This window comes from Gymnogyps californianus, chromosome 3 (assembly GCF_018139145.2).
Source record: "Gymnogyps californianus isolate 813 chromosome 3, ASM1813914v2, whole genome shotgun sequence".
NCBI lineage: Eukaryota > Metazoa > Chordata > Aves > Accipitriformes > Cathartidae > Gymnogyps > Gymnogyps californianus.
In genome coordinates this window covers 105,738,360-105,763,371 of record NC_059473.1, presented here as the reverse complement: position 1 = coordinate 105,763,371, position 25,012 = coordinate 105,738,360, and the positions used below count along the sequence as shown (strand labels likewise).

General features: G+C 38.4%; 2 protein-coding genes across 5 annotated transcripts in view; one reads left to right on the top strand and one right to left on the bottom strand.

The window, feature by feature from the left end:
* Window positions 1-5,620, top strand: part of FBXO25 (F-box protein 25) — a 35,244-nt gene extending 29,624 nt beyond the window's left edge. For 2 of the 3 annotated variants that reach the window (XM_050893240.1, XM_050893238.1), the window contains one exon: window positions 4,348-5,620. In XM_050893240.1, coding sequence (XP_050749197.1) covers window positions 4,348-4,437 — 90 coding nt within the window. In that variant the 3' untranslated portion in view covers window positions 4,438-5,620. Of the gene's footprint in view, window positions 1-1,521; window positions 1,549-4,347 lie in introns of all 3 variants that reach the window. The other variant, XM_050893239.1, reaches the window with a different exon arrangement.
* Window positions 5,621-10,945: 5,325 nt separating this feature from the next.
* Window positions 10,946-25,012, bottom strand: part of TDRP (testis development related protein) — a 28,083-nt gene continuing 14,016 nt past the window's right edge. For both annotated transcript variants that reach the window (XM_050893241.1, XM_050893242.1), the window contains 2 exons: window positions 16,439-16,542; window positions 10,946-14,153 (listed from right to left, as the gene is read on the bottom strand). In XM_050893241.1, the coding sequence (XP_050749198.1) occupies window positions 13,808-14,153; window positions 16,439-16,542 (450 nt within the window). In that variant the 3' untranslated portion in view covers window positions 10,946-13,807. The remainder of the gene's footprint in view (window positions 14,154-16,438; window positions 16,543-25,012) is intronic.

Below are 25,012 nucleotides of genomic sequence, written 5' to 3'. Positions count from 1 at the left end.
GCGGGGGGGGAGGGGCAGCAGGACAGGACGTACTTTATTAGTTCTAGAAAAATTCTGTGCTAGGTGAAAATATTTCTTAATCAGAAAGAACTTTTGTCAGGCTTTGACAATTCATTCAAGCTTCAGTATCATACTTGATTAGACAGATTATTAAATTAAATATGTATACGAGTGGTTGACATATAATTGCATCTATAATGTACAGATTTTTGTTCTCAACTGAAGCTTTTACTCTGCCTTAATTGCATTGGGCGTATAGCAAAAAAACCCAAACCACCAAAACCGAACTTTAAAAAAGAAATCACAGTTACTTTACAGAGGAAAAGTAGCAAGTGTTTGAATCTTGAAACAAATGGAAGCACTGGATTCTTCAGATAGTTTATAAAATTTAGTTTCTTCTTTTAATGGTACATTTCAAAAATCAGGCAGCTTTTATTTTCAAGGGCATTCAGAAGAACTTCAGGCAGTGAGCTGAACACTTCTTGGTATTGCACCTTTTTTTCCTTCCCTCATTCAAGAACAAAGCAAAACATTGGAATGGTTGCAGAGGAAAAAGTACTTAAGTTATCAGGGTATGAAGAAGACTAGCAGAGGTTAATTTCTTTTAGCTTAGCTGTGTTAAAGCTAATAAGGAGTGTGACTGCTCTCCATAAATTCTTCTCAGAGACAGAGGAGGGATGAATAAACGTGAGACTACTTAGGGAAATTATTTAAGCTAAGGGACATCCTTGATGCAAATGCGTTGTAGAAACTAGTTGTGGGTAAACTTATGCTGAGAGTTAAGAGTTTCTAAGAGCCAAAGCAGCAAGGTTCTGAAATAGCCACAAAGCACAGGCCTAGCTAGTGATGAGAATTTTCATCAGTTTCTGAAATTGATAATATAATGTGATTGCTGGCAACATGAGAGGGCTACACACAGGAAATTCTTTGTCTTGCATTTTGTGTCTTTTTAAAGAAGGGCCTTGCAAAAGAAGGGACTGATGGCTACTGAATTGGATTAGCAAGCAGTTGAAGTAGTAGTCACTTTCAGAAGTGACTTCTTGATAAAGGATTTGTCCATGATGAAAGTGAGAAAAATATGTAATTTCACTAGTATAAGAAGTAATGGCGCAAACTAATTATTGACTGATGCCTCTGTGAATGCTTTTTGTGTGTACTATTTCTTCTGTTCCACTAGGCAACATGGCAATTGTGGGCAGTTCTTTATTTTCTTAGCTCACTCAGTAGCACATACCAGTTATCCCAGAGATGGCCACAGAAGTTGAAATATCTTTTCTTCTTTCAATATCCAGGGCTTTATGTAAAATAGTGTAATTGTTTTGCATAAGCAATATGCTTCACACTTGGTTTTAGTCGTCTTGGGGCTTGTGCTGGTTTTGGTTCTCCAGCTGCTTGTGATTTGCCACAAGAATAAAAGACTATTTTTCTAAATGGCATATGAATCTTAGCTTCAATAAACCTTAACTCTCCTTCTTTTACTTTACGGCTCTCCTTCCTGCTTCCTTCTTCACGATCTCAAAGGACTACCACCTTGCTTTGTTACTCAAGGTATTTCTTGTGTGTCTCATCTGTTTTCATTGCTGGCTGTTCTGTAATGTCAAAGTGAATAACGCGTTCATTTCTAATTGTTTGATACTCTTTGTTTTGATTTTGTTTCCCCACATCAATTTAGCAGCAGGAATACTTTTTCTTCTTTCTCTGTTAGACAAGGTAGTGATGACTTCCCATCTCGGCTTTTCATCAGATTTTTTATTATTGCCATATTCCCTGTTAATGCCATTTAAACTAGGGACCATAATTCAACTTCTGATGAACATACAGTGCATGGTGTCAGTGAGACCAGCCAGATTTCTCTAAGAAATAGGTTTTTCTGCACTCAGTGTTATAAACTGTTTCTGCACTCCCTGATGTATTTAATTCAGTACTTAAATCTGAAAAGAGTAACATGAACCTCACCTAACTTTCTTTAATGCAAAGGTACTAAAATTGATTTTACTCCTCTTGGAATGCTGTAATCATACATACTTTTATGAAAGAGCCTCTCTGAAAAGAAATTCCCAAAACAGGCTGCATATGACTTGGGAGAATGGGGGGAGGCAATTACAACGCTGCTTTCTGAATGAAGACATGGTGGAAATAATTCTACAGAAAAGGACTGTAGCTCCAAAGTTGTTGTGGGAGCTTTTTAATGTCCAGTTATGATAAAATTTGAGGAGGAGAACAACTACATTTGCCAGTAAACACACCTCCTGGTTAATTCTCTTGTTAATTTAAAAGAATTCTGGTTTAGCTTTAAGTAGATACAGTGAAAATCAATATGATTTGAACACTATTTATTAAATGTAATTTTGAAGGAAATACATTTTTCTTGGAAGGAGGAATATTCATAATTACAGGAAAGCTTACGATTCTTCTTTTCAGTCCTCATCACTTTTTTCACTGTAAAATTGCTGTTTCTGTTGGTTTTAATAAATAAAAACTCCCAGAACTGATCTTACTGAGATTTTTATTGGACCTGTAATTCCTGACTGAGCAGAGCTTTCAAAAGTGTTTTTTATGATGATGTGCAGAGCAAAGCAGACAGCTTGTTACAAATTCTGTCTAAAATATTTGGGAGTATAAATAAGCACTAAAAGGGGATAAACCCTAGCTTCTTTCCCAGAATCCTAATTCTGATGGTGTTTTTTCCTGGAAACTAGGAAAGTAATGATGTTGACATGGCAATGGGTAGAGAAGATGATAGTTCATTACCAACTACCTTTGAGAGTGTTTTCTGCTGTGGTGTATCTCTTCCTTGCAGATGTCATCTCCAGACGAAGGTGTTAGGTTTAACACTTCTGGTCTTAGTCTTCTGTTCTTTCGCATCTGCAACTTCCCCAAATAGGCAGTTCTACCTGGGGTCTAATCTATTTGTCTGTTCTCTTTTTTGTTTGTGTTTCCCTCTGTGTCATGAATGTAACAACTGGTTCTCAGGTGATGTTAAAGCAATTATTAAAAAAAGTGGGAGGATGAGGAGGTGATACCACATGATATTTTCATGTAGTCTTCTACAGACTTAATGGAAAAATACAGATAATATATCTATAGAGTAACAATTTTCATTGGAAAAGCAGAGTAGTGTTTAGAATGTGTATCACCTAATGCACTTTGGTGTTGCAAAGATGTTGGATGGCAATGTGGCATCTTTGACAGCAGATTCCTTATGTAAGCCTCCAAGTGAGAAAAAAAAATTTAACTTACAGGTTCTTTCCTTCTATTAACTGAATTGCGTGTAACTTAATTTCCTATGGAAACAAAAGAAAGGAAGACTGCAGTGGTCTGTTATCTACTTACTATGTATTTACTCTAGTTTTCTTGTCCCACATGGTGAATTCATGAACACTGGTGGAAAAGGGAGAGGAACCCCTTAAAACCTGGGGAGGACAGTTTCTGAGCCTTACAACATTATTGATCAAGGTGTCTAACCTCTCCGTTGAACTGTCTGGGACCTTCTTATTACACCGCTAGCATTTCCTTCCTTTAGAGGGTTCTAATAAGGTGCAAAACTGAACTTTTCATTTGAAGAGGAATTTGAATCTTAAATAATCAGACAATTGTGCTGCGTTCAAGTTTCTGTAATATTAAAGAAAGCACTGCAGGCTTAGTGAATTTGTAATGACAAAGCCTTTCCATGTTGTCAGTCTTCTATATTCCTAACTTGCCTGGGTGCTAACTTCTGTTTTAAGGTGATGCTTTCAGGTGGGGAAAAGGTAGAGGTGAAAGAGGAGAAAAAGATGTTGGGGGAAAAAGAAAAACAAGCAAAGTAGAAAAACATTTATGACTGGGACTTCAAATGTGCTGTTGAGGGTTTTTTTTAAGAAATGTCTGCTGCCCTTCACTTTGAAAGCAAGGACCTCATTTTCCCCCCTGAAGTAGTAGTTGATTTCAGATTTTCATTAAACAGATAATTTAGGTTCAACAGAACAGTTGCTTTTTTTAATTACACTTATTTAAAAAATAATGGATAAGGAATATGAAACTATTTTCAAGAGCTCTGACTCAGGTTCTAGTTTTGGTAGGAGGGGAGGGGTGGGGTGGTTTTTTTTTTTTTTTTCTGAAATCTGAAGCTATCTTGCACTACCACAGCCAGACTGGAAAGGCCCATTTTCTTAACAATGTAGTCTAAAACAGTTAAGAATTCACCATATTTTTCTTTAAAAAGAGCAAGTTCCTATCAGTTTGTTTACAATGGAAACAGTTGCATGTGCCTGTATGTGAATTTTTTGCCCCCCCCCCTTTTTTTTAACTGGGGGTGGAGGGAGATTGTGGGTATGGAAAGAGAACTTTTTTTTCTCCTTCATTTTGCAGGATACAGGACACCCCTGCACAGCCAGTGATCCAAACACCTGTCTCATGCCAGTGTCTCCTCAGCATTTCATTGATCTCTTCAAATTTTGAGACGTTCAGTAGCTGTTCTCCTGTGTTTGTGGCCATTTTTGTGAAGAGTCAGGCAGGATACGTTATGCTTTTTGTGCAATATATTTAAGTGTAATGTTCTGTTGTAGTTTAAAAAAAAAGCTATGGGGGAGATTATCAGACAGGTTTATTTGGCATATTGTTTTTATGCAGAAAAGAGCTGAGGAGAAGGAAACACATTAAGAAAATTTCTTTGTCAGGAAATCTGCAGTGGACTTCTTTTCAAGTCCAAGAAAGACCATTTTAATCTCAAGTTTAAATCCATTCTTTTGATGCCTTAATAGTTGGTTAAAATTATGTGGGGGAGTTTTGAAAATTTCATGGAAGAGTTAAACTACTCTTACAGGGACCAAAGGAGGGTTGTGGGGTTTTTTTTTTTTTGTTAATCCTTCTTTCTTTAAGCCACTGTTTTCAAAACACCTCCATATAATTTGCACTATTATAAAGAATAGGCCAATATTCTCTTGGACTCTTGATATATCATTACCAAGGTGGCATTAATCATTGTGAGCTAGTGAATAAAATATAGCTGTGGTTGTATCTGTTGTTGAACCTATGAATGAAGGAAATCAACCAATCTTTGTACATACATTATGCAAAAATATTTATTTTTCTTAAGGACTTTATTAAACATGTAACCTATCTCAGCACATCCTGCATAACTCAAGACAGATCTGGGGCTACTGGAAAGTCATTTTTTTGATGGTAGCTACAGCCTTCATTTATACTGTTTGGTATGTCTACAAATGCAACTGCATTAATTCATCTTCTAAGAAGAAGACATTATTGAAATTTAATGAGAATGGAGTTGCTTGTTTCTAGACTGGTACAGTGGCAGGACATTATACTACCAACTGAGGTCCTAACCTGACAAGTCTTTACAAGCTATGGGAAACACTGAAAGTCAGTCTGAGCTGAAGCACCTTCTGCCAAGTTGATCAGATGATAAATTCTCCAGGAAGTTCTTTTCTTCTGTCCTGTAGAACAAAATTTAATTGCTGGGCTTAGGCAGGTAAAGGAAAAATTAGGGAAGTTTTGGGTTTGTCAATGAAATTTAACAAACAATATGTAAAGTACAGAAAAAATAAATCATGTACTATATTCTGCATTTGCTTGTTCTGAATCTAGTTTTGTACAGTGTAATAAATGGTGGTTTTATCTATTATTCCTAGAAGTCTCTTGTGCATAGAGATGAATTAATTTGAATTTTATAAGATCTTTCTATAACCTGTTCTCTGTAGTAATTGGTAATGGCATGAGAAGCATGCAAGCAGTCCAAGTGACATTGCTTTTCAGTAATTGGTTGTATTAGCACTTTTTTAATAGGATAGCTGGACTGTTAATAGGCTGCACAAGAAGAGGAGAATGTTTATTTCCTTGGGAGATAGTTTTATTTGCTTTAACTTAAATTTCAGTGATATACCAACCTTATCCATTGAATTTGCCAACAGGTGGATTTTTCAATCCAGGGTTCTGTGGGTTTTTTTCTTTCAATTGAGGTGTCTGGTAATGATCAGGTGTGGAGCCAATGACATCCACTCTTATTCCTGTTCACTTAGAACATTGCTGCAAGCCTCACTTTCCCAGCCCAAGCACTGCTGTAGCCACTGGATTTGTTAAGGAACCAGCAGCTCCTCTTTAACAATGATTTGCACCCCATTTAGTTAACTAATGTAATGGTTGCAGACTTGCTTTCCTGTCTGTGTGACCCTACATGACCTAGGTAACCTTGACAGTGGTTGGTGATGGCTGGCATCCATTAATTGCTCCTTTAACATCGTCACAGTTTTGCTACCCTTCATGAAACTTCCTGTAAATATCTACATGGATGCTACCTGCTTTCTTTGAGAGCTTTAGAACCTTTCTTTAAAGTCAGCATTTGGTTTAATACTGTGCTGAGCTCATCACCCATCACGCTGACTGAAGGTTTCTGATCAGGGACTACAAGGAACCATCCCTCCTGCAGACAGAATGCAAGCTCTTAAGGGACACACCATTGCCTAGGAAGCTGCCCAGTACTGATGATGCAAATAATGTGAGAATCAGGGAAGGGTATGAAGAGAGCTGAGAGGGACCTCCCCTAGTCTCTAAATTGAGGAGGGAGAGATGTGACTTAAAATGGCTTGTAAGAAGTTAAAAAAAGGTTTGGTACGTACCCCAGCACGTGTTGCCAGGAGAGGGGACGACAGTCTGACCTCCTCTTTTCCCAGTAAGTGGTCCTGATGAAGAGAAATTTTTTCCTTCTGTAGGGCATCAGAGTAAGGCTAGACCCTTAATATCCAACTAAGGATGCCAATTCAATACGAAGATATCAACATTAAATAAAATAAACAATATCAAATGTTTGGAAATAGTTGTTAAGTTATGGTTCAGAATATTGAAGTATTAGCTAATTATGCTATTCATTTGCACTGTTTCTACACTTTCAGCTGCAAGGCTCAGGTCCAACCCCTTAAAAGGCACTGGAACATAATTCCCAACTCCTGCAAAGTTCAGTGGGATGAAGGTTACCTTTAAAGTTCATAATATCTGTACCCAAATGATTCAGAATGTGGCAGAGGTGAGAGTACCACTAAAGCTGGGTTTCTTTTCTTTCGATTCCCATGGGCTGTTCTCTGTGCAACACACACACCTGTCCCACTGCCTATCAATCAGACATGCTGGTAATGCTTATTTCCCACAGGTTTATGCATACGTTCTTCTACAAATATGAAAAAAACATGTTCAGCTTTATATTTGTTGCACTTTAGGGCTACTTAGTCATTGCACCTTCAGCTGAAAGGCTTTCTAACAATTTTCAAGGCATAGACAAACAGCCACCACTTAATTCTAAGTTTATGTATTTAATTTTTGTATGCTCTTTCCACTTGAATGCTGTTTTTCTATAGTATTTATAACAAGATAATAATGGAAGAATAAGTCATTTGCTAAAGGAGGTAGAAGCCAGGTGCAGCACACTTGACCATTCCAGAATGGGCAAGTGCCAAGTGACACTTCATAAATTTCCACGTTCACAGGCATAGAGACAATAAAACAAAACAAACAAACAAAAAAATCAACCTCAACCTCTAGCATGTAATTCATCCACTAAGCGGGGAAAAAAAAATATCCTGACACTAATGGGGAATCATCAGGGATCTCAGGGAAGAGAGGGAAGGATGGAGAAAGCTCTTTGAGTTCTCAGGAATCTGGTAAGAGAGCAGAGATGGGGAGGAGGCTGAAAGTACGGTATTTGAAGAAGCAGGATACTGGATGGAGCTGTTTAGTTCAGCTAAAACTTAATAGTTTAATCCCACCACCACTTAGGTTCTTGCTGCAAGCTGACCATATGCCTTCTACTAATCCTACGTTTAAAGGTACAGTCTTCTATCACCTGCACTCACCTTCTACATTTTTTATCAATTAAGTCTAATTTATAGGCATAGTAGTATGGAATAGATCTGGAGAAGTGCTTGCTGTGAGTTACAGAGCACCAATGTTAAAGGCATCCAAAACCTTCATTTTGTACCCGTGCACAGGGGACATTCTTTCCAATTACTCATCACAGCCAAAAATCCTGTTGTTGAATAGGATAACCAAGAAAAAACACTAGGAAAGAGGGCTAGCTGTGTGTTAGTTCTGATTGTCTAACACTAAACCCCTGGCCTAATAGTAAATATTAACACTAACCCCCCATGGAACATTCTCAGATGTTCTGGACTTCTTACTTCTCTTTACTGTGCTTCATTCCTCGATGCCAGAACATCTGCTCCTTCGCTTGTCTTGAAAACCTTCCCCCTGTCCCCAGTGCAGCCAGTTCTCACCGCACAGGTCAGGAGCTCAGATCTTCCACCGTGGCGTAAGCTGCCAACAGGCCGTCCACCTTGGCCACAACGGTTTGGTTCAACAGGCACGTGCCCCCTTGCAGGCAGCAGCGCGACAGCCACACTATGCAAACAGGGTAACGCACTTCAGGAGATACACGAGTTTATAAAACGAAAAAAAGCGCAAGTATATATTTCATTGAGTCTACTTTTCAAAATCACCCTCTGTGCAGCATTACTGTATCCATAGTACGACTTCTGGGAATCTTGTGCTCCATCCTATCACACAATACTTTTTACTTCCTAATGGGAGACGCTGCTTGACTTGTTTTCCTTTGTTTGTCCTGTCAGATGTTGGTTGTCGAGTTTCTGTCTAAAGGTGCAAAAGAAACTGTTTACAGGCATTAAACTGAAGGCAAGTCTGCCTAAAAGTGGCTGTCTATCATGAGAGAAACAGCAAAGATTAGGTCTTTATGTAATCAGAGAGGATGTCTTTGCATATGTGACCCAAAAAAGCTAATAGGGGACAAGTACAGAAATAAAACAAAGCAAATAATAATTAATATTAATTATCTTGCACATAAGAAAGCTTTAGCAGCAAAGAAATAATAATATACCAAGTACAGTACTTGGACTCTGGATACATGAGTCTCCCTTCCTTTCTCCAGCACAAACACATGCACCACGGTATTTTCTCTGTCTCTCCAATACCAGAAGCATTTAGCAGTGTAATCTTGTGGAGAATCGCAAGACTCCTGGACAAACAAGACGTTCAAGACAACAGCATTTGGGGGTTTCAAGGAAAGAGGTACAAGATAAGAAAGGCCAGAAGACATTGCTAACTTAAAGGAATGGTTCTGTATCAAATCTGAGCTGTTTTACTATACAACCTCAAATAATTAAACCAGCCAATTCTCTGAAAAATTATTTAAACTCAACTGTTCAGTTAGTCTTCTCAGTACAAGGGGTTAGAGCAACTAGAAAGCAAAATATCACACGAGTATAGCAGACAAACTAGTCTTACAAAATACAGCTGTGTGTTTTTCTCTGCAGAGAGTAATGCTTTTTCTTTTCCAAAAGCAAACTCACAGTTCAAAACATGTTATTAAGCTTTCACTAGTGTTATTTGGGTCTCAAGAGCATAAAAATTTAAGTGCCAGCCAAGCTTTTACCAGATTATTATGGACTTGAAAAGAATATCATTGCTTTCTTGCATCTTTTAGTAAATACTAGACATGGAATAGTAAAATTTTCTTCCCAAGTACAGAGCAGGTATTTCTTTATTCAGTACCAGTGATAAGAGTTGATAAATACCATATGAAAAACCATCTTCTCCTTACACTTTGTTTACTGTTATATCTTTCATATAATTTTCTATTATTTATATCCCTATTTTCTGATTGTTTTCATATTCTCTATTACTTTGTAACCATAGAAGAAGCATTTTTTTCTGCTATTATGCTGGTTGCACTTACAATAAATGCAACTTTCTCCTTTCAATTTCTAAACTGGATTCTTTGCCTATCTGTCTGATTCCCTGTCTTGTATGGTACAAAGCAGTCATGCTACAAGAAACTTTTGAGCGACAGACAGACAGACAGACATCTAACGATACACACCTTTGCAAACTATCACCAGTGACTAAGCCTTTTAGGAAATTATTTTTCTTCTTCATAGTGCTGGTTTCATTTCCCAGATACATCAGAAACCAACTAGCAGGCACTCGGGGAGGGGGGAAATCAGTAAGAACAGTTTAGATATGCAAGAAACAGCTAAATAACACGCGCGTTCATGTTCTTTTCAGACTGTACAGAGATAGGACCTACAGTTTTGTCATCTGACATTCATATATATTAACAAGCATTTCTAAAAGTTTTGGAAATTGAGACAGATGCCAGGCCGAATTCACCTGGGCTGCAGGAACAGCTATGCTCAAAATTTGGCAGGGTCCTTGTCTACCCAGGGTCTGGAAATCCAGGTCCATCCACTCCCTTTCACCTGCCCAGATGAGCATCTGACCCACCTGGCTATAGTCAGAGGCATCTCAATATAGGTTTTTTTTTTTTCCCCTCAGAACGTAACTTGTATGAATAAAATTTTCTGTTTCAGCTAGTTCACACACTGTGGTAAGAAACATTTTGCCTAAATGTTCCCTGCTAGGTCTATTTAGACAACAACAAAGCCAGCAGACTAGAGCGGAAGACTGAGAAGCTGACAATACGCTTGTTTCTGTCGCCCATCTACTGGTAAAGGCGCCTGCATCTCGCTTTTGTCACAGCCCAGGACGTGCAGGTCTCACCTCGTTATGGGGCCAGTGTATGCAAAAGCATTCCAGGTCCTCCAGTTTACATGTAGCTGGTGAAATCTTTAGGGAAAGAATGCTGCTCTGCCCAAGCTTTCATAACAGCCAATAAATTTACAAAAAAATGTTTAAACCAATAAATACCAGTAAAACAAAATATTTGCAGTTTGTCAAAACCAACGAATTCTTCCCACTGTGAAAGCAACGGGTGATGCTTTAAATCTAGGATGCTGCAGCTTCTGAGATGGCACGATTCACTGAGTTTAGATAAACATAGCGATTACTTCCTTGGCCGTATTCTACAATGATGCAAGTAACGTCCACGCAGATGGAAACAAATTCACATGACAAATAAAATGGGACAAAAAAGAATAAGGCATTTCAGTTCAAACTAAATCTTTATTCATATGGAAAATACTACTTTTCTTTTTGCAAATGATGCTAATAAATAAAAATACTCAGAAAGAACTTTGCTTAGAGTTAAGTGACTAGTTACAGCCACATGAAGCTTTTAATTCCCGTTAAAACCACGCCAACAATCATGCAGATTGGCTACGAGAAAGCAATATAAACTATATTTTATTTTGTGCAATCTTATCATACAATCTTAATGCTACCTTCTTCTAAACCATTTCACACAGATTGAAATGCAATTTCAAAACAAATATTAAGGGACATATTCTACACTTATTCCACATATGGAGCTGTGTATAGCTTAAGCCCATAAATGTATAATGTAGTTAAGCATCTAAAGAAGGTAAAAGAAAAGAGGACCCCGTTCTGAAAATTCAGACAAGTTTATAAACATAAGAGAAGAAAAGCTCACACCAGTGAGTTCTCAAAAGACAAATACATTATTAAAGCATAACAATAAATTATATTAAATTTAATAATGTTCATCCTTAGAATGGTTATTTCTGAGGAAATACCACTTAAAAAACACACCAAAACTTTCATCACTAGGAGTTTACATATCCCAATTTCCCACTTGGATGCAATTTTGTTTTATAATAGGCTTCAGCTTTGTGAGCATATTCTTTATCATACATTTAAAAACAAATTGAAAAATGTTGCCGTTAAGCTGTGCATCAAACACATCATCAAGGTGAGAAACAGGCACTTGACAGTATAATGTGCAAGGCAAAACCTTTACTGGTCACAGTATAAATAGTTTCTTCAGGAGGGAAATTAAAAGTTCTCAGCCCATCTTGGAGAGCAAAATATTGAGGGCTGCTACCAGATCTTTTTCCGTTCTTTTAGGTCAGCACCAACAACCAAACTAAATACTAGCTAATGCCTTAGAGGGTATTCCATAAACTATAAAATGCAGCATACTTTGCCCAAGAATACTAATTCTTTCCTATAATTAACCTCGGCATACTTACTTGCCAAAGGCAAACACAGAGTTTACTCACAGACTAAATGATGCGATATAAATGCTAACCCCTTCTCCTCTATTAGTATTTTTTTTAATATAGAATGCCAATTTTATAAATACATTTGCCAGTTACAACATCCTGTTTTGTAGCACAGAACACTGATATTCTTTTATATGAACTTAAGAACAATGTCTTTTAGCATCCAATTAATACCAGGAAAAAAACAAAAACATTTTGCTACAGTTTCCCTCCAGGCACATCTCAACATGAATCTCCAAAAAATAGCTGTGCAGGAACTGTAAGCCAGAAAACCATACATGAATTGGAAGAGAGAGGAGAAAGAGAGAGCTAAGAATTGAGTAATGTGGCAGTAACAGAAACAAGGTACAAGCTTAGAAGAAAATTGCATGCATCCCTTTTCATCAGCATAAGCTTCTTGCAAAAATATGTTTACAAGACATCCGTTATATAAAGGTATATGCTTTCTTGTAAAAATGCTGATTCTCTCTGAAATGCCAACTTGATCTTCCGACTGTACTGGCCATATTGCTAGGCAGTCAACAAGTTTTCAGTTCTGTTATACCAGTTTAACAATCAGGAGAGAAAAGGCCTACTGTTCATTTCTTATGAAACTTTTGGTTTGATTTTTTTCCATGAATGTTACAGCAGTATTTATATAGGTCATATAAACAAAATGGAAACCAACTTTGGATCTGACATCAGCCGCACTGCTAATGAGAGACAATATGCTAGAAAGAGGCACTTTTAGTATTCTTATATACTTTTCAAATCTCAAGTTTAACACTTCACCTTCTTTTACCAAAAAATTAAAATATCAGTAGCTAATAAGACAGAGCTTTATAACAAAAATGCTTCAGAAGTTGTGTGCATGCACATACTTGCAATGGCTCAGTTACTCAGTTACCCTGAAAATGCCAGAGTATAATTCAATCACTGTTTATGGGGCGGGGGGGAAGGAACAACACAGTACACAACAAAAAAGTTGTTTGTAGAACAAGCATCAGCTATTGTAAAAATGAAAACATAGGCCCTTCCATAAGAAGCAACTTATCCCTAGGTTCAGGACTACGGATACTGAATATCGAGATCTTCTTATACTCTACTCACTGCTGCTTTCCAAATTTTCAATCTTTTTTTTTTTGGCATAACATGCATCTTAAAAACTGAGAAGCTTAGCTTTGTCAAACAACGTTCAATATATTAAAAAACAAACCTCTGGAAGACCCATTTGACCTGACTATTGGTGAAGATCCTGTGATGGAAGGAATTACACTGAACAGTATTTTCCCATTTCATACACAGTATAGCACATTGTGACAGTTGAGCATCTTGTGTGCACAAGCTGAAGCATATGCTGAGGCTGAAGATTTGGAAAACAGTCTACTAAGTATAAGCATTCTCCCTGCAAGCGACAGATCAGTATTCTTAGTTAAAAAGGGACAGCATCAAAACTAAAATTTTGAGTGGCCCTCAAATACCAGGAAAAAAACAGGACCTCAAGCTAGTGGAAGTTCCTACATAAGGCAGTCAAATTTACAACCAGTGTATACATTCACTAAGGAATTACATTTTTTTGGTAAAACCAACAATCCAACATACTGCAGAGTCTGAATGTGAAATATAGGCACAAAATAGATTCTCTACTTCTTTTCAGTGTGGAAAACATAGCTATTTAACAATGTAATAAGAAAATTTACTATCAGGTGAGCAAAAATTTGTAACAATCTGAATAAAACAAAGTACTGTATAAAGGTGCAATATTGAGCAGATTTGATTTTGGTTTAAACATACGAGGAAATCATGGAACCTTTCTCTTCTTACCTATAAAGTATTTCACAATACCAGTATCATTCTAGTTCTTCCCAGTTGTCAGTAAGGTTACCTTTGCTTTGACGTCTAATACTAACCAGCTTTCCAGCTGATTTGATACTCCACCTGGAACTGTTTCCTGAGCTGGCCAGGTTTGTGTACTTTGTGGAGCCTTTGGTTTCATCTTCCCAGCCTGACCAGGCTGTATAGTCACTCAAAGTAGTTGCTGCCTCACTGGTCGAGTCAGCAGCGGTAATCTGCGGTGGTTCCCATCCCTCAATCTCATCTGGTTTCCTAGATGGGACATTCTGCTTTATCACCAAACTGTCCCAAAAACCTGGCTTCTTTTCAGACTTCATCTCTTCCTTTAACTTTAGGTTTGTTCTAGAAAATAACAGTGATGAGGTGATTAATTTCTTCATTTAACAATGCATGTAATATTAATAAACATTCAATTAATTTATTATGTTTTATAGTAAGGAATGCTAATCAGTCACCAGCCTATGACAGCACATCCATGACTGTCAACTTCAGGAAAAACACCCTCGTATACATGGAAGCCTAAACACAGCAGAATCTTGGAGTAATAAATCAGAAGTGGACTGAGTATAGCCATTTCCCATTATAAAAGAACTTACACGCCCCCTCCCCCTCCCCCCTGGTGAATTACACAGAACTGCCTTTGGAAATGTATGAATTATTTTAGCATGCATTACAACAATTTAGGACTTTAACCAAAAAAAACCAAAAAACAAACCCAGAGGTAGGATAGTAGAAGGAATATGAAAATGTTTTGTCTACCACCAGCTCTTAACAATCACTCACTATGTTCCTCAGTTTCATATACCTGTTATCACCTTGCCAGTTAAATCTTATACCTTAAAATATTTGATGTACACAGTATTAGGACTTTAAAGATACCAGAATTTTTTTCATAAAGATCTGCACCATATTTTAAAAACAGCCATTTCGTATTTCTGGTAAGAACTCCCAAATCCCCCTCCCAAAACCAAGAAAAAACAACATTTGTTGTAATTTCTCTCTCAAAGAGACATTTGAAAGGCTACTCATATTATTGCATTTCTTATCCCATTAAGAACCCTCAATTTGAATAATTTCATATTTGCAGTGTGGAGTATTTAAAATACAGAATGTCAAATGTGTATGCATAAGTTTATATACAGGGTTATGCAGGTAATCAAATAACGGACCACAAGGAAAGGCTGAATACCAGTGGTGAAACACACAGCCTTCAGGGTTCAATGAGCTAAGTAGCAAATTGGAAACATTATCCCCTAGTAGCATACAAATTCCTTAGCCACAAATAAAACCACCACTGAAATTTTTTTTAATACCTCTATTAAAAGTGCTTTTTTCCATTAAAGAAAGCTTGACACTATCATATTTAAATAGAAGCAATTGAACCAATACCTTTAAAATGACTTTTCCTTTACTGAATTTTGAATTTATCATCATTCAGAATTTTCATCTTGCTAAAGCCAGTCACAGACTCCAAACACTTTTCTCGTACTTCATGAGTAGCACACTTGAAAAGTTGCATTTCTCTTTAAAAGTAAACTAAAGTAAAAATAGCGGTATACAGGTATAGGAAAATATCCCCAAACTTAAAATACAGGCAGTTTTCATAGTAATGCTAAAATAGCTTTCTACATTTGTGGTAACTCCGTTTTCATACTTCTGATCTCTTCACTGGGTTACTTGATTCTTATGTTCAGCATCAATTCCAAAGGATCCTTAAAGCAACCTAGCATCTTAATAACACCCATAAAATTGTACAGGGACAGCAGCTGGGAACTTTTGGGAAGTTTTACTGAACAGGCTCAAAGCGAAATAGAAATATATGTATTTATATTCTAAATTGTTTATACACACACACCCCCACCCCCAACCCTACATGCACATATATATACTTACATACTGAAATATATATATTTCAAAGTAAACTGGAAACAAAACATACTACAGCAAGTCTTATCAAAGCCAGTATTTGGCTGGAACAGCTATAGTGATACGTGGCACGTTTTTTTCCTGTTTGTAACCAAGGTAGTTAGGTAGCACATGTAGGTAAAGCCTACATATACTTGTAACAGCAAAACAGTCTGTCCTGGGAAGAGGTCTGTTCTGTTCAGAGAACAGCTCTAACCATAGCGGCAGCAGAACTGTTCCAAGTAAACACCTCAGCTCCGACAGGGAAGATTTGCAGATCCTGGTATAGCTGCTCCACTTAACCTTTTTAGGTGTAGACAAGACTTTGAAAGACGAAGTAAAGCATGTAAAAAAACAAATTTGTAATATGTTTCAACCATAATTAATCCTTAAGAGGAAAGGGGGAGGGCAGGAATGAGCCTTTTACTCAGAAACCTTTACTCCTTTTCTACAGTAGAAAATTATTATGCAGCTAAATTCTCTCTTCTGACAGACCTAAAAAGGTTATCAACAATATCCGTCCTTTCCTAATACAGCACGCCTTATTCATTGTAAGCTTAACATATACATAATTCTGAAACGCACATAAACCTTTCTCTATAATTTAACTTCCAAGAGTTGAACACTACTGCTTCTCAGTGTCTACTTTCACTACTTTGCACAGCTATTTTCTGTTCCAGTTTTGTATTTTAATAGCAGATAGACCGATTGGTTTTACTCACCCTTTGGATTTTGGAGACTTGCATCCTGCCAGCAATTGCTGTTCATCATCTTTATTGAACATAGACGTCACTTCCTTCCAACCCCGGAAACTTGCACCTTGAACCTATACAGAGAAGTAAACATCCTCATAAATGTGAATTATAGACTTAACAAGCACAGAGTATGGCTGTCCGTGCTGACTCTGGGTGGCTGACAGGCAGCAACAGCCCTACCCCATGCGCTGTGCAGCTGGGAGCGCAGTGGCCTGCAGAGGATGGCCACGTTTTGAAAAAGAGCAGGTTGGGTTACTGCAGCAAGAGCTCTTTCCTGCTGAGCGAAGAGTACAAAACCTTGCCAGTTTGCAGAGGCTGGCAAGTGATGTCAGTGAGTACAGCTGGGCTCCTAGCTGCTCTTCTGCAGGCAGGAGCTGCTGGCTCCATTTTAGTGTATCACAGTAAGAAGGGAATCTAGGCAGCTTAGGTAACAGCCTAAGGGGCTTCAGTAGACAGAAATGAAACAAACAGTCATTGCTAGAAGGGGCCACCACAGACAGGACAGCTAGCTGAATTACAAAACTCTTTTGATTTAACCTCCTTTGCACTCATTGTTCCTATTTTTAACTCACCAAAACTACTACTTGTGGCCCTGCAAGCAAAAAGGGTAAGGGCATTGGCTCACCAGTGAAATGTAACACATGGCACTGGTGCACTACAGTGTGCTCTCTAAATTTACTGCGACTGTTAAACATGTAGCATAAATTATTTTTTCAACATTATTAAAGGTTTGATTCCCTCTCCTCCAAAGTGAAAAAAAAAAGGTATTGATAATTTTTATTTTGATAGCACGCTTAGGGACTCTAACAGAAATGCATGCATGCATGCCGAGCACAGAATATGAAAGTTGCTGTTCTTTCTCACAGGGTCTAGTAAGAATGGCAGAATGACAGTCTATCAGTGTTACTTGATTACACTAAAAAATACAACAATACATTATGAAGTATAATAAACAATCAAAACAAAATTGTAGTTGTCAACATGAGCTAATTCGTCACCTATTATTATGCTTCATCCTTTTTGCACAACTCATCAGTGCAAATTAGTATCAATTTGATGTTTAGGTTTTAATTGGTTACCGTTTATAACCGGTATGTCCACGTAGGCCTTAAAACATGTGAAACATCACCTACAAATTGAGCACAAACACCAGATTGGAAAACACTAGTACTGCCACCTCCTCACTTTTCAGAAACCCACAACCTCTACCATTTACAGGAGTAAAACAGTGCCCTTGTTATCACACGTTAGTCACAGAGTATTTTCATCTCTTGTTCTCCCGTTTCACTATGTCCTACGCCTTCACTTCTCACCCACCTTCCCTACTCACATCTGAACCGCCTCAGCTACTCCGACTCAGGAGACGTAGCAGGTCCATTTTAGGATCGGGAGGCAGGTCTAACCTAGACTGAGTTTCACTTTGGTTAGATACAAACATGGATATAGCTTTGGGCAAAGCTCTGGAGAACTCTGAAGAGGGAAGGCTGAGGAAGCCCAGAGCCATTTCCAGCTCTCGTTCATGGGATATGGACAGACTAGGTGCATGAGAGCCAGGTTCACCACAACCCATGTCTCCGCAACTGCTCTGCTCACCTCTTCCTAAACCCACGCCTAATCTTACCATAAACCACAGCATTCCTCACGGCTTCACAAGAAAAGCAACAGCTTCTATATATATTTTTTCCACTATGAGAATAAAGTGAGTACAGATCATAATAAGCAAACCCTCATGTTTAATTTAAACATATGTTTCCTATTTTTAATTATATTAAAAATATGTAGACAGCTAACTTCAACTTTGTATCCCTGTGGAAGACTCACCATATCCATCTCATAGAAGACTGGTACTGTCTTTTGTATAAAACAAAACCAGACAAGCTGCAGATGATACTTTCAAACAGATACCTTGCTATACAAAATCCTTGTGTTTAAACTATCAGCATCTCCAAGCAGTACTCAACATTTAATGCTTCTGTGGTGTAAATCACGGTCTAAAACCTCAGTTTTAGTTTATAAAGGCCTAATCCTGTTATCTGTTTCTGTTGTTCAGTTAAATTCTGTAACAAATTTAACATGAGGATTTGTTACTCCCGTTTGGCTTCCTCTCACTGCAAAGTACTTCATCCACAACAAACTTCCAAAAAAAGGAAGAATCTCCAAGAAGTTAGCTGCTGAAGGAAGTAGGCTGTTTAAAGAAAGAAGGGGGGGGGGGGGGGGGGGGGAGAGAAACTCTAGAAAGCACTTAGCTTTTCGTATGTTAAAGAAATCCTTCATCTTCTGTTATCTTACTCAAACTCTGCTATTTCAGGCCTTCTTGGGAAGGAACCTTTGCTACCATAGGCAAACCCACAGTTAAAAGCAGCACATAACAACGCTTACTGCCTTAATCCTTTAGGCCTTTAAACTGGAAAAAGACCCAAATATACCTCAGTGATCTAATTTATATGTAAGCTTGTCTTTCTTCACTAATGATGTTTCATCAAGCCATTGCCACATAATAAATCTGCAGATTAAAAAAAACCAAACAAAAACCACACCTTGTTACTGGTTTTCAGATAGCAATTTAATACAAAGACAGAGAACTAGCTTAACTTAAATTATATGTGCCTTTAAAGAACAGCATTGATGAAAGACTATTTGGAAATGAGCATTTATACACACATGTTCAATGTAAAAAAGGATATACCTACCCATAACACCTTCTTTTAATCTAGAACATCATACATACTTCACTGATACAACTCCAACCTTTGCTGCATTGTTTTGGATACCCAAGCAATCCTCCAGCCAAAAAAAAAGGGGGGGGGGGGGAAGAACTAAAACCATTTCATAATAAAATCCTGTTAATATCTAGCCACAAGTTTTCCATATTTTTAACTTTAGATATTTTAAAATTTAATTTCATTAAGCCCAATTGTGATTTATGATATCTTTAAGAACAATTATTACAAAAGTTCTATTCAATGTCAAGCAGATAGCATGTGCAGGTCTCCAGATAAAAATTTACAAACTCTGAACTCTTTCTACCTGTATGTAAATCAGTACCTATGTACACATTGTACCCCTCCTTCAATATTTTCATGAACAAGTACTCCCACAATGGATCCATGGCATTTGGTAGGTACATAAAAGGGTAATAACTATGTAGCAGATTCTAATTGATTTGTTCTTCTCTCAACTAGTCCTTAGTGGAAACGTACACTAAACCTTTAAGACATACTTCCACCACTTATTTATTTGGGGTTTCCAAAGGAAACACTGCCAGGATAATCTACATAAGAGCATCAATGTCCAAGTAGACCATATTTTGCTAATATGTGATAAAACTCATTGCACAAGCCTGCTGCACATTAAATGGACTAGGCTGAAAGAAACCCCCTAAGTGTAAGAGTAAAACCAGAAGCTCTGCCTACCATGCTTAAGCCTCCTCTTCTACACCTGCCTGCACCAGCGCTGATCTTCTGAAGCATCTTTTCACTCAACTGAAAAGGAGCGAACAGCTTTGATAGTCTTCTCAGTGGTACCATACTTAAGAATATAAACCTTAGTGAAGGAGGAGGTCAAATACTTATTTCGCACTTCCAGAAGCTTTTTTCTAACTACTGAACTGTTTAAGACAACAATCTTTCTTTTTGACTATGGCTGTCATGTAACTCTCTCACGTACTAAAAAAAATCCCTCAAAACAGCCTGCTGCATTTCTGTATTTCTTTTCAGTGTTCTTTAAAGACTTTTAACCTACTGACAAGTGCCACCACCGATGGAGCTGGAACAGTTACAACTGTATCTGCTGGTAGGTACAGCTCAGGAAGGAGATCTTGAAGTCACTGTTCTCTGAAACCATCAGTTTGACATGCAGCAGCTGCAAAGCGAAAAAATGCTGGGAACCATCACAAAAAGGATTAGACAAATTCAGACCGCAGATCCATAAATGGATACCCTCTATTTAGAGGCATGCACCCTCTAATATCTCAAAACGACGATTCTTGATGTTAGGGGAAGAGGCCCTAGAAACTAGCCAAGCTACGCTCTCCCTGACAGCATCTCCCGTTGCCACAGTCAAAGACAGACTGCCAGACTAGATGGGCCAGTCTCTGAATCAGCTGGGAATTTCTTACATTCTTACAGAGCACGTGGAGAAAGACCCAGATCCCAGAACAATTAGCTTCCTTGCAATGGATGTCAAAGGAAGGTCAATAAGTAAAGAAGAGATGACACTTTGGTAAGCTGACTCCTCACCACACTGGAGACTTATTTTATGTAAAAAGATTAAAGTTATGCAAAGTATGAAAATACACTACTGATATGGTCTTAAAGCATCAAGCCACTTGCAGAAGTTCTGTATTTCATTTTTAGATGTAACTGTCTACACAAAACTCAAAAGTACTACTCCTAAAATTTTCAAAAAAGTTTATATACATAACTGACTAGCTTGTATTCTCAAACCTTTAAAGTATTTTTCCATGTGTCAGTGGAAAAAGAAATAATTCAACATCCAAAGTTCACAGAATCACACAGCCTTTACAGCAGGAAGGGACCTCTGGAGACCATCTAGTCCAACCACACTGCTCAGAGCAGGGTCAGCCTGAGCAGATTGCCGAGGGTCATGTACAGCTGAGTTCTGAGTATCTCCACAGCTGGAGAATCCACAACCTCTCTGGGCAACCTGTTCCAGGGCTTGACCGCCCTAATGGTGAAAACATTTTTTCTTATGTTTAAATATTTCTTCTATTTCCATTTGTGCCCATTGCCTCTTGCCCATTCACTGAGCACCACCGAGAAGAGTCAGACTCCATCTTCTTTACACCCTCTGTGCTGCTGGTGTACATGCAGAAACCTTCCTTGTTGCTCTTCATTTTCCTCACCAGATTTAACTCTAGGTGGGCTTCATCTTTCCTGACCCCATCCCTGCATGCTCAAAGAGTGTCTCTATATTCCCCCCAGGTCACTTGACCCTGCTTCTACCTCCTGTATGCTTCCTTTTTATGTTTGAGGTTTTTCAGGAACATCTTGTTCATGCAGACAGGCCTCCTGCCACCTTTGCTTCTTTCTCTGCTTGATGGGTTGGGCTATTCTTGAGCTTGGAGGAGGTGACCTTTGAAAATCAAAGCTGATTGATACCACTAGAATAGAACCAGAGGTACAGTCAAAACTCCGGGGGAGGGGGGGTGGGAATCAAGTGAAACGCCCATGAGGGACTTCTAAGAAAGCAAGCACTATTAAGAAGGACTAGAATTGTAACATCAGATGTTAGAAAGTCAAAACCTTTGGAGGACCAGGTTGGATGCTGCAGTCTACTATTTTTCAAAAATGCCAATCAGAAACAAAGCAGAAACTTCTCAAGATGCCATTTCAGCATTCTGTGAAGTAGGATTACAGACTGGTCTCATGCCAGTTTGACTGTGAGAGCATAGAATATGCCTATCAGAACAGCCATTAATAAAGTTTCTCCCATATCTTTCATTTTAGATTGTGAAAATCTGTGCAGCACAATGCCCTGTGCAATCACCTAAAAGCATCAGTAGAAGTGAAATTACACGTCCGTATTAATCCATCAACTGGCAGACTACTGAAAAACCATCATCGTCTGTCCCAACAGGCGTCTAAAAAGCTCAAGCCCAGAACACAGATTCTTCCCCTTCAGTAGAGGAAATTCCAGCTTATGAAGTACTCTTTCTCCACCATGAGAAAGCTACCATTTAATTAGCGTATCTTCTGAAACTGGCAGTACAAGTAGTCACTTCTAGAACATCATGTAAAGGATGCAGCCTGTATCCCTAGTCAAACTGTCTGCTGTTTCTCCCCCTCGCTCTCCTCCCCTCTGCTTTGCCAATGCTTCAGTATCAGTGCCCATCTGTCAGACAGATTCCCAGAGAGAAGTCTCACAAGGTGGCAGATCTGGTTTATCAGACACTGCTGCTGAAAAGGATCAGCCCAGTCCACTGCCTGCTCACATTAATACTGCCTTCCTTACGCTATGGTTTTGTAGCTGTGTGATGCTGTGGAAAACCAGTTCAACTCACTAAGCCAGCAGAAATCTCACTCACTCATTCATTTTTTGCATTCTTTTGCGTTAGTGATAAGAATCAGCTCATTAAAAGATGTCAGACAGTCACCAAAGAATGTGGAAGTTAGGGGCAATAGCACCTTTTTGGTAGCAGCAACTACTGTTATCAGCTCAAGCACCCTCTGAAAGTTGCAGTCATCTATCCACTTCCATACATACAGCTTTGTACATACAGTATGGCTTCCCCAAACTCATCCCCTAAGCTCCACTCTGTAAACTCAACCTTTATAGTAAGAGTTTTCTGCTTTGTTACCTGTATTGATTCAAGTGAATCAACTGTACATAAATCATGTATGTTGACTACAATTTTTCTTTCTTTAGATAAAACAAGGAACAAATGTCTACTGACAGTTAACTTTATGAAGTGCTCCAGAAAGGGACAGCTCCTCTTAAATTGGAAGTCTCCTACAAAATTGAGAGGTATTATCACCGAAAATGACTTTAGGTATACCATTTTTCATCACATCAACAAATTCTGATGATTTACATGACTGTCAGCTTCCCATACTAGATAAACAGGCAATGAGTAATAAATGAACAATCGAAGAGTCTACTGGGAAACAATAAAGCATCGCTAAGAAGACTTTTCACTTAATTTTACTGTCAAAAGTACATTGTTCACCATTAGAGCTCTATTAAGAGGGCAAGAAGGTTCATGAAAAATTAGGCTAAAGGGCAACAAACCAGGAATACTAACAGTTGGGTATAAACTAAAGAAATAGATCAGTCATAAAAGCAAATTTAAAAAAGTACATTGCACAAAAAAATGTATGTAGATATAGATGAACATATACTAAAGAGGAAAAACTATGTGTAAATTTAACTGAAAACAGTTAACTCCATCCATCAGATGGATGTGGTTAATATACATGAACACCTTATTATGGGAGAAAAAAAAGCACAGAATTCAATCAAGTCAAAGAATAATAGCAAGGATTTGGGACACTATGGTAAAGGTACAAGAGAAACAGTTTACATTTCAAAGCAAGAGATTCAAGTATGTTCGAATATTACTCTGACTCTAAAATGGTACTGCTTTATGAGTGGGTACCAGTACTTTCAATATATTCCCGTTAGACTTTTCTACCTCCCAACTGCCTGGCCAGCAGGGCTCTGGAGCACAGAAGTCACTCTCTGCGGGCTAGAACAAGCCACACGACAGAGTCTTAGCAACCAAACAGCAATTACAGGGGATTCTTGCTGTATACCTGCAGTGAGAATCAGCATGTTCAATGCCATTGTGTAGTTAAGCAGCTAATCCCTAAGAAGTCATTGCTCAGCATGTATGAAATGAGATTTCCAGAAATTTATATTTTGGCCAAGTTTTAGCAGACCTTCACAACTATTTTCACAGAGGATTGACAACTGGTGAATCAAAACCCTCCAGCAAAGTAGAGGCACTCCACAAAACACTTGCAGAAATTTTTTATAAATGTAAACAAAAAGAACGGGTTTTCCTCTCGACCTTGACAGAGAAGAAACAATTGTTTGTTCTACAGCTTCCCTCCCTCCTTCCCCTGAAAAAAATTAACCTAACATAAAAAGCTAGAGATGGAATTTTCCATATAAGTACCTTACAGTTCAATAAAGTTACAATTAAGTGTTTTATAATAAAAAAATGCCAATCAGCTTTAATTAAAGAAGTGTTGTTCCCACATTATAGGAAACCTATTCATAACATGCAAGAACTCAAATAACAGAAAGTGAAAAAACACCCCCCCGTCCAAATTTGTCTTCCAGATATCAAAGCAACTGGGGGGGGGGTGGGGAGGCAGCGGAATTTCTCAACCAACTGCTGGTGTGCAGACCAACAGTTACTCTATTCTGTGGCGCACGTGAGCTGATACTCCACGATTTGGCCCTACGAGAATGTCCCAACATCTCCAATTTCGTTATTAAAATTATTTATTCTGTTTCTCAAAACTCTTTGTCTCTTTTCAAAAGCTGGCCTAATAACAACTGTAGATGAAGTCTGTGCTGTACTTTTAACTCAGAAGCTCAGCACGTAGGTGAGACCCCCAAGATCAGCTTTGCAGAGGCCGAAGGGCCAGGCGCAGCATGAACACGGGTTCTGGATTTCTGCATTTCGCAGAGCACCACTAGAGGGTTCACAGTTCCTCGCTTTGAGATCTCACAAGGCTTTTTAACCAGCTATACCTGCCTTTCATGAGAGCTGTGAAGAGGGAACTAGAAAAATTCAGCACTGCAGTTAGCCTGTTCTCACTGCTCAGTGGGCAGCTTCCTGCATGAGCGGAAGCTAAGACCATTTTCCAACCTCTAGCTCCCACTTTTGCACCTCCAAACCTAGGTCAAAGGCTTTCCTCTGCAAATGGGCATCAGGACTGTCTTAAAACTCAGGCTTTAAGAGACCAGGAAGGCTGTCTCCCTAAAGGGCAGGCATACCCTTCATCCACTGCCCTTTTCTTCAAGAACTTCGTTGTTCTTCACCATACTGCTTCAACATGGAGACTGTTT